Below are 9,680 nucleotides of genomic sequence, written 5' to 3' on the forward strand. Positions count from 1 at the left end.
AATTCCACAGCAAGGAATATACAATTTAGTTGGCATGCTGTTTGGGTCATATAAATTTGGTAGTGTTAAAATTTCATTGTTTAATGTACTTTAAAATATTATACAGAAATTGTTTCTCTTGATACTTGGTATGAAATCTACGGAATGACTGGTAATCTTAAGTCCCACAAGTGTGATAGAATTAAGATTACTTCCCAACTTTCAGTCTATTCATAGTCATGTTGTTTAGTTTTAAATATTTCCATAAGAAATTGATATTTGGATCTTTCTTTTCAAACTATTAATTTCATTTAATAAAATTCTATTATTTTCCTTTTTGGGAAAAATATTTGTAATGGATATTATCTTCTGCTTTATTTTAATCTACAGAGCGTTTGTAGTAACTTTAAATTTCCTTTTACATAACTATCTGCTCTACTTATTTTTCAAATACATATATCAACATCTTTTAAAAAACTGTTGTTGTGCTGAAACCGGTTTGGCTCAGTGGATAGAGCATCGGCCTGTGGACTGAAAGGTCCCGGGTTCGATTCCGGTCAAGGGCATGTACCTTGGTTGTTGGTATATCCCCAGTAGGGGGTGTGCAAGAGGCAGCTGATAGATGTCTCTCATTGATGTTTCTAACTCTCTATCCCTCTCTCTTCCTCTCTGTAAGAAAATTAATAAAATATATTTTAAAAACAAAACAAAACTGCTGTTGTTATCTACCACTGCAATTCCTTTCAAGAGTATAAAAATATAACATTTTCATTAACCTATATCAAGATCTAGTTTAAATCATATACAAAATTAGCCGAAACCAGTTGGCTCAGTGGATAGAGCGTCAGCCTGCGGACTGAAGGGTCCCGGGTTCGATTCCGGTCAAGGGTATGTACATTGGTTGCGGGCACATCCCCAGTGGGGGGCGTGCAGGAAGCAGCTGGTCGATGTTTCTCTCTCATCGATGTTTCTAGCTCTCTATCCCTCTCCTTTCCTCTCTGTAAGAAATCAATAAAATATATTTTAAAAAATCATATATAAAATTATATGTTTCCATTTTGAAGTTCTCACATGATTCCTAATTTACCAACACACTTTGCCTAATGGTTTTAACTTTGTGCTATAAATGCTCAAATATATTCATATCTTAAGTGTTAATTAACATTCACTCTCACCTATTTGCTTTCTACAACAATTCTTAAAACTGTAGCATTCATTGACAAATTCTTTCAAGTTTTTAAAAATTTTCAAATACTTTCCTTTAGCCCTCTAAAATAAAAATGAACTTGTCCAGAGTCTACTAGTAGTTGTTTGAGTAGAATTTTTCTCTCTCAACATTTTACTTCCCCAAAGTCTGAGATACATAGTGCAAAAACAATTTTTATTCCTATATTTTCTTGACTCTTTGGAGAACCTATTTTTAGTTTAAAAGCCTGACCAAAATGTGTATTTCTTAAAAGACTGCTCCTAAACAGAGCCTAAGCTTTCTTAATATCCACATTGAAATTGTCTTATAGTTCAGGAATTTTACCTCTAAATAATCTCAGTAATTCTTTTATTTTAATTGTTTATTTTATAGACCGAAGTTTATTTCTTCTCCATAAATCTTTTGGCATTTATTTAAAATTTATAGTTGACATATAATATTCTTCTCCACAAATCTTAACAGGGTGTAATTACGTAACTAAACTGGAGAGGAAAATCTTAGAGTTGGGTACCTGAGGAAACTCCTGGAAGGCTCCCATTGTTTCCTGACCTCTTTCAGAGGAACCACCAATCACAATCAAGGGCCTGAAATTCATTTTTTAAAAGAGAATTACAAATTGTAAAATATTCAGCAGATTGGCCAATGAATATACTATTAAAATGGATATTAAAAAAATAGACATAGAATGAGGATTAAATTTTCCCTAAAAACTGTATATTTAAAGATTTAGGAAATAACCTAATGTCAGAGAACCCTTCCTCAGTTTCAGAAAAATCTGAAATTTATAGTAAATGTTTTTCTTCCATGCCCCTCTCTCCACAACCTCTTTTGGATGCTAATGCTAAACCTCTAGGTGTGGCGATTTAAAATGAATTTTTATGTCCTTTCTATTATTCTTGGGATTAAGAGGAGGATAAATTTTTTATAATAAATTTTAAATAAATACTTTATGAATTGATGAAAAGATAACCCCCTTTAACATGATTTTATTGGTAAAGTACCAGAGACGGGACTAAGAACAAGGTCAAAGAAATATAATAAAAATTTTAATTTCAACTGTCTTGCCAATTATGTAAGAAAAGATGAATAATTAAATACATTCTTGCATACTGATCTAAGATATTTTAAAAAATAATTATTCACTTACACAGAACTACACACACATTCAAATACATGTACAGATATACAGGAGTGGGCAAAGTCGATGTTTTGGTTTTTGGGTTTTTGGGGTTTTGTGGGGTTTTTTTTGCCACTGTGACCTTCTTTTGAGTTAATAAAGCTATTGTAGTAACCATAACCTGCATGTCTTTTTTCATATAAACAACTGTAAACTTACTTTTGCCCACACCTGCATGTATGTGTGTGTGCGCGTGAGTGTGTATTCAGTATTTGTTTCTAGGTGCATGAATTACTGATAGTTTTAAAATTTCTTACCACTCTTCTTAATTTAATTTTCATTAAGCCATTCTCTTAAGCACTTGATTCCAAGTTTTTCCACCCCAGACCAGCAGTTGCTCCACATTTAAAATCATGCACTGACATTCTTAAGAAAATGTTTTCAATAATAACAATCTAATTACCAACAGTTCATGTTTGCATTTGCCATGCCACCCAAGGCGTGCACGAGACCTGGGCCAGAAACAACAAGGCACACTCCCGGCCTAAAAGCAAAACAATTGTTTTTATTAAAAACAAGTCAAATGCAAGACTTGATTCATACCACTTACAGTGGAACATGGTAACGTTCTTGGACTTCAGAGGAAGGGCATATAGGTCTTTTCTACAATTGGTAAAACAATTATTAAAATATTTTTTGAATTAGAAGGAAAAAAAAAGAGAGAAAGATACTAGTCTTCCTGCAAGAAATAAGGTACCTATCATCTTCACATGGTGTTTCACTAACTTCTTCACATTTTGCTCTTATTATATCTGGCTAAGACACGTTGACTGCATACAGAAGCAAAATTTTGAGTGCTGATTACATTTGTGAATGGAAAAATGAAGTATCTTTAAAATTTTTCTTAACAAGTAAATATAATGTCAATTGACCTTTGAAAGTAATTTTGAAATACAGTGTTCTGTCCAACTCTTTAAAATTGAATTTGAATGCTTTACCCTAGATGACTTTCTGAGCTTACAACACCAAGGAAAAGTTATCTTCATATAATTCACTTTGTTATTTTACATTTATAAAGCATTTCCGTAGGAACCCATGATTAAGACAGCCTTGAAAAGAAATGGGAAATAAAACAAAGACTTTAGCTTACCTGCCTGTCAGATATCCAACCGCAGAGGCAGCGTAACAAGCCTACAAAAAAAAAAAAAACACAAAACAAAACACTGGGACTTGAGCATATTGGGATCCTTCTAGTAATCACATGTATAATAATTTATTTTTTGTTTTAACACTCACCCAAAGATAATTTTCCATTGAATTTTTTAGAGAGAGTGGAAGGGAGGAGGAGAGACAGAGAGAGAGAAAACATTAATGTGAGAGAAACTCATTGATTGGTTGCCTCCCACACAGGCCTCAACCAGGGCCAGAGATCGAGCCTGCAACCAAGGTATGTGCCCTTGACCAGAATCAAATCCAGGACCTTTCCGTCCACAGGTCAACACTATCCACTGAGCCAAACCAGTTATAGCTAATAATTTATTATTAAGTAAGAGACTAGAACTTAATTGTAAAGAAATAATTGGAAAACCTTCTATTTTAACAAGTAATGTTCTACCTGTAAATTCCAAATAATGGTTTACTGAATCTAGTTTTTGTTTTTCAAGGAATTTGCCCAAATGATCTAGTTTATTCATAATATCCTCTTACACAAAATAAACTGGTGACAAAAAACAATGAAGCATGCAACAGAGTGATGTATTTCAGAGGGAAGAGGTGGGCAGAGATTAGCCAATGAACTTATAAGAATAGCGCATTGACAGACAATAATTTGGGGAAGGCCTAGGAAGGGGACCAGAGTAGAGTTGAAGGGATCAATGGGGAGGGAAAAGGGACCATCTGTAATAGTTTCAACAACAAAGATAATTTTTTTTTAAGTGAAATGAGAATTAAAAAACAAAAGAAAAACAGAAGTCCTGGCACATGCTACATGAATGAACCTTGAGGACATTATACTAAGTGAAATAATCCAGACACAAATACTGTAAAACTTAGTTTACATGAGGTATCTAAAGTAGTCAAATTCATAGAAACAGAAAGGAGAATGGTGGTTGCCTGGGGCTATGGGAGCAGGGTAAATGGGGAGTTATTTAATGGGTACAGAGTTCCAGTTTCTATAGAAAGTTTTGGAGAGCTGTTACAAAGCAATGTGAATGTACACTTAAAAAAATGGTTAAGAGCTGTGCATTTAATAATGGTTAAGATGGTAAATTTTATGATTTTTTTTTTTTTTTTACCACAATTAAAAAATACACACATGCCAGAAACCGGTTTGGCTCAGTGGTAGAGTGTCGGTCTGTGGACTGAAAGGTCCCAGGTTCGATTCCGGTCAAGGGCATGTATATTAGTTGCGGGCACATCCCCGGTAGGGGGTGTGCAAGAGGCAGCTGGTCGATGTTTCTCTCTCATCGACGTTTCTAGCTCTCTGTCTCTCTCCCTTCCTCTCTGTAAGAAAAATCAATAAAAATATATTTTAAAATAATAATAAATAAATAAATAAATAAATAAATAATACACACATGTATAAGAATACAAAGTGATTCAGAGGACCAGGGCTCTAAATGAAAAGAAATTTTAGGAATACCTTGTTCTGCTTTAATTTTATATATATATATATATATATATATATATATATATATATATGTATATATATATATATACACACACACACACACACACACACGCACACACACACATATATATATGATTTTAAAAATCCATGCTTAAATATGTCTAAGTAGATTTTTAAAAAAATATATATTTTATTGATTTTTCACAGAGAGGAAAGGAGAGAGACAGAGAGCTAGAAACGTCGAAGAGAGAGAAACACTGACCAGCCGCCTCCTGCACACCCCCCACCAGGGATGTGCCCGCAACCAATGTACATGCCCCTGACCGGAATGGAACCTGGGACCCTTCGGTCCGCAGACCGACGCTCTACCACTGAGCCAAACCTGTTTCGGCATGTCTAAGTAGATTTTAATAAGTATAAAACTCCTAATAAAAAAATATATCCTCTTACAATTGCTTAAATAACTTCAAGATCAATAGAAATGTTCCCTTTTTTGTTCCTAATATTGGTAATTTGTGTGTTTTTTGCCCTTTTATTCTTCATCAGTCTTGCTAGGGATTTGTCAAATTTATTAATATTTTCAAAGAACCAATTTTTTACTTCACTGATTTTTTTGTTGTTCATTTGTTTTCTATTTCATTTATTTATTTTTTTAAAATATATTTTATTGATTTTTTATATTTATTTATTTATTTATTTATTTATTTATTACAAAGAGGTAGGGAGAGGTATAGAGAGCTAGACACATCAATGAGAGAGAAACATCAATCAGCCGCCTCCTGTACACCCCCTACTGGGGATGTGTCCGCAACCAAGGTACATGCCCTTAACAGGAATTGAACCTGGAACCTCTCAGTCTGCAGGCCGACACTCTATCCATTGAGCCAAACCGGTTTCGTTTATTTCATTTATTTTTGCTCTTTTATTATTTTACTCCTTTAATTTTGGGTTTAATTTGGTTTTCTTTTTTTAGCTTTTTAAAATGTAAACTTACAGCATTGGTTTTTGAACTTCTTTATTAATAGATGCATTTGAAACTATTTCCATTAAGAACTGCTTTAGCTATCACAAGTTTGGTATCACATTTTTTTAAAAAAATATATTTTTTATTGATTTTGTACAGAGAGGAAGGGAGAGAGATAGAGAGCTAGAAACATCGATGAGAGAGAGTCATCAAACAGCTGCCTCTTGCACACCCCCTACTGGGGATATGCCCACAACCAAGGTACATGCCCTTGACCGGAATCGAACCCGGGTCCTTTCAGTCCCCAAGCCGACGCTCTATCCATTGAGCCAAACTGGTCTTGGCTGGTATCACATTTTTAATATATATTTTTATTGATTTTATAAAGAGAGGAAGGGAGAGAGAATCAATGAGAGAGAACCATGGATTGGCTGCCTCCTGTAGGGGATGTAGCCCGCCCAGACATGAGCCCTGACCAGAAATTGAACCGGTGACTTCTTGATGGACTGGCTGGGCTGGCAATCGCATTTTTTTAAATTATCATTCAATTCAAAATTTCCATTGTTATTTCCTCCTCAACACATTGGTCTCCTTTTTCATTAGTGATATTAGTAATTTGTATTTTTGTTCTCACGTTCTCTAGTTAGGTCTTCCTTTGACTACTGCAAAAAGTCAGGTTGACTGAGGGGCATATGCATTGGAAATGTCCTACAAGCATCTCAAACTCATGACCAAATTGGGACTCATTACTTTTCCTCTTCAAATTGGCTCTTTCCTCTGTATTCCCCAACTGAGTCAGTGGCACGATGATCCACCTAGTCAGTCAAGCAAGCCCCAACCTAGGAATCGCCTCCAGGAGAGCCAGTCCTCTCCTTCCTCGCTGGTTAAGTCTATTCACCCTTCAACACAGCTTGGCATCCTCTCCTCCAGGAGCCCTCGGAAGTCTTAGGCTGAGCAGGGTATCTCTTTCTGGACTTCCACAGCACCCTGGATATATCTCAATCACAGTATTTACCACATTATAATAAAACCATTCGCTTGTGTCTGTCTCCACAGCTAGGTTATAAGCTGCTCCAGGACAGGAACTGTCGTTCATCTCCACATCCAGTGTCCAACGAAGTACCTGAGACCCAAGGAGGCCTGCAGCTAAGATTATGGGGACTGATAAAGCTTGAAGCTACCTTTCTTTCTTCTTTTTTTTTTTTAATTGATTTCAGATCGAAAAAGAGGAGGGAAGTGGGAGAGGGAGAGGGATAGGGAGAGAGAGAAACATCCATGATGTGAGAGAATCATTGATCGGCTGCCTCCTGCATGCCCTCCACCAGAGATCAAGCCCTTAACTTGGGCATGTGCCCTGAATGGAATCAAACTGTGACCTCCTGGTTCAGAGGTTGACGCTAAACCATTGAGCCAAGCCTTTAAGAACAGTAGTAGCGTGATGTGGTAGAACAAGCACTGGGCCAAGACCGGTTTGGCTCAATGGATATAGCGTCAGCTTGGGGACTGAAGGGACCCGGGTTCGATTCCGGTCAAGGGCATGTACCTTGGTTGCGGGCATATCCCCAGTAGGGGGTGTGCAAGAGGCAGCTGATCGATGACTCTCTCTCATCGATGTTTCTAACTCTCTATCTCTCTCCCTTCCTCTCTGTACAAAATAAATAAAATATATTTAAAAAAAATAAAAAATAAAAAATAAAGGAATCACTTCTGTTAAAAAAAAAAAAAAAAAAAAAAAAAAAAGAACAAGCACTGGCCTGGGATTTAGGACACCTGAGTTCTAATCATAGCTGTACCTTCTGTGACATGTCACCTTGCAGGGACACCTGCTATATGACATGCGACCTGGCCTTCCCCCATTCATAGCGCAGGTACTGAGAACCTACCATGTGCAGGAACCACCTGAGGCCGTGGTCGGCAAACTGCGGCTCGCGAGCCACATGCGGCTCTTTGGCCCCTTGAGTGCGGCTCTTCCACAAAATACCACGGCCTGGGCAAGTCTATTTTGAAGAAGTGTGGTGTTAGAAGAAGTTTAAGTTTAAAGAATGTGGCTCTCCAAAGAAATTTCAATTGTTGTCCTGTTGATATTTGGCTCTGTTGACGAATGAGTTTGCTGACCACTGTCCTAGGTGATACAGATGTGTCAGGAAGAGATAATACCCCTACCCTCCTGGAGCTCAAAGACTAATAGGGGAATCAGACCAGTGAAATAATGCACAGAAATAAACACGTAACAGGTAGTTATGAGAGTGAAAGACAGGGGACCCAGACTCAGACATGGAAACTGTCCCAATTCTGACACATTTCGCAGAGCAGTGTACAGGCAGTCCTTGGGTTACATCAGACTTGACAAACAGCATTTCATAGTTACATCACAATCTTCCATTTATTTATTTAAAATAAAGTTCCGGCCCTAACCGGTTTGGCTCAGTGGATAGAGCTTCGGTCTGCGGACTGAAGGGTCCTGGGTTCGATTCTGGCACATCCCCAGTGGGGAGTGTGCAAGAGGCAGCTGATCAATGATTCTCTCTCATTGATGTTTCTAACTCTCTATCCCTCTCTCTTCCTCTCTGTAAAAAATCAATAAAATATATATTTTTTAAATACTAAAATAAAAATAAAGTTGCCATTTCAACGAATGTACATATGTGCTTTCTGTTTTTTATTATTTATTTACCACAAATAAAGGTCAGGGATTATTATCTTTCTTTAAATTTTTTTTTTACTGTTTTACTTCATTACTGCTGTGTATGTGCTCCATGTGAGTGAGGTAGCTTTACCTTGCCACTATAGGAACGGATCTCCCACGTAACTCTAGGCTCTACTATATAGTGCAAAGAGCAAGGAATCCAGACCCAGAATTCCTGGGTTCAAATCCTGACTCCGCCATAACAGTTGTCATCTCAGGCAAGTTACTTAACCTCTCGTCTCACTTTTCTCACCTGTCAACTAGGATTGATAGTTCCTGCTTCATAAAATTGTTGTGATTGATTGCCCTAACGGTTTTGGCTCGGTGGATGGAGTGTCGATCTGCAGACTCAAGGACCCAGGTTCGATTCCAGTCGGGGGCACAAACCCAGTGGGAAGGTGTGCAGGAGGCAGCTGATTCATAGATGTTTCTAACGCTCTGTCCCTCTCCCTTCCTCTCTGTGGAAAAATCAGTAAAAATATATTTTTAAAAAGTTGTTGTGATTGACACGTGTCAAGTATTGGAACAGCCGTAAGCACTGAGTGTCTGCAATGAGTATTTGCCTTTATTATTAATTATTAACAATATGCCCTGGGCTCCCGGCGCCCATACTCACCGCTTGCTCATTCCTCATCCCCACATATCTGATGCCCAGTTGCTGAGCTGCCACGGCGATTTCGGTCACTGGGATGCCTACGATGCCAAACATGTACTGCACATCCTGGTGGGCCAAGAACAGGGGGATAAGTGCACGGACCCCAACACACGGTTCCCTCCGGGGCGCTAAAAGGAAAAACTTCACGCGAACCTCCCTCCTTTCCAATGACACCCCTCTGTCCCCCTTCCCCCCCGCCCCCCGCGCTGGCAATACTGGTGTCCAGCACGGCCGGGCCCTCGCCGGCTCCCGTAGGCGCCTGTCACCGCAGGCAGGTCTCTCGTACTTGCGCTTTCAGGGCCCGGGCGAGGACCGCAGCGCCAGACACCTGTTCCTCGCTTCCGTCGCCCAAGTTACTTCCCGACATTTTACACCTAAAAAGTTCAACACAGGCCTCCCCCGCGCAGGCGGCTGAAGCTGACTAGGAGTCGCCCTGCACCTCC

General features: G+C 38.3%; 1 protein-coding gene across 2 annotated transcripts in view; it reads right to left on the reverse strand.

The window, feature by feature from the left end:
• The window catches only part of LOC311632158 (acetylcholinesterase collagenic tail peptide), a 109,727-nt gene extending 100,069 nt beyond the window's left edge, over positions 1 to 9,658 (reverse strand). For both annotated transcript variants that reach the window (XM_084903285.1, XM_084903286.1), the window contains exons 1-5: positions 9,524 to 9,658; positions 9,199 to 9,303; positions 3,454 to 3,494; positions 2,767 to 2,847; positions 1,698 to 1,770 (exon numbers count right to left, since the gene is read on the reverse strand). In XM_084903285.1, the coding sequence (XP_084759411.1) occupies positions 1,698 to 1,770; positions 2,767 to 2,847; positions 3,454 to 3,494; positions 9,199 to 9,303; positions 9,524 to 9,604 (381 nt within the window). In that variant the 5' untranslated portion in view covers positions 9,605 to 9,658. The remainder of the gene's footprint in view (positions 1 to 1,697; positions 1,771 to 2,766; positions 2,848 to 3,453; positions 3,495 to 9,198; positions 9,304 to 9,523) is intronic.
• Between the last annotated feature and the right edge of the window lie 22 nt (positions 9,659 to 9,680).

Source organism: Pipistrellus hanaki, assembly GCF_964339955.1.
Source record: "Pipistrellus hanaki genome assembly, chromosome: 13".
NCBI classification, from domain to species: Eukaryota; Metazoa; Chordata; class Mammalia; order Chiroptera; family Vespertilionidae; genus Pipistrellus; species Pipistrellus hanaki.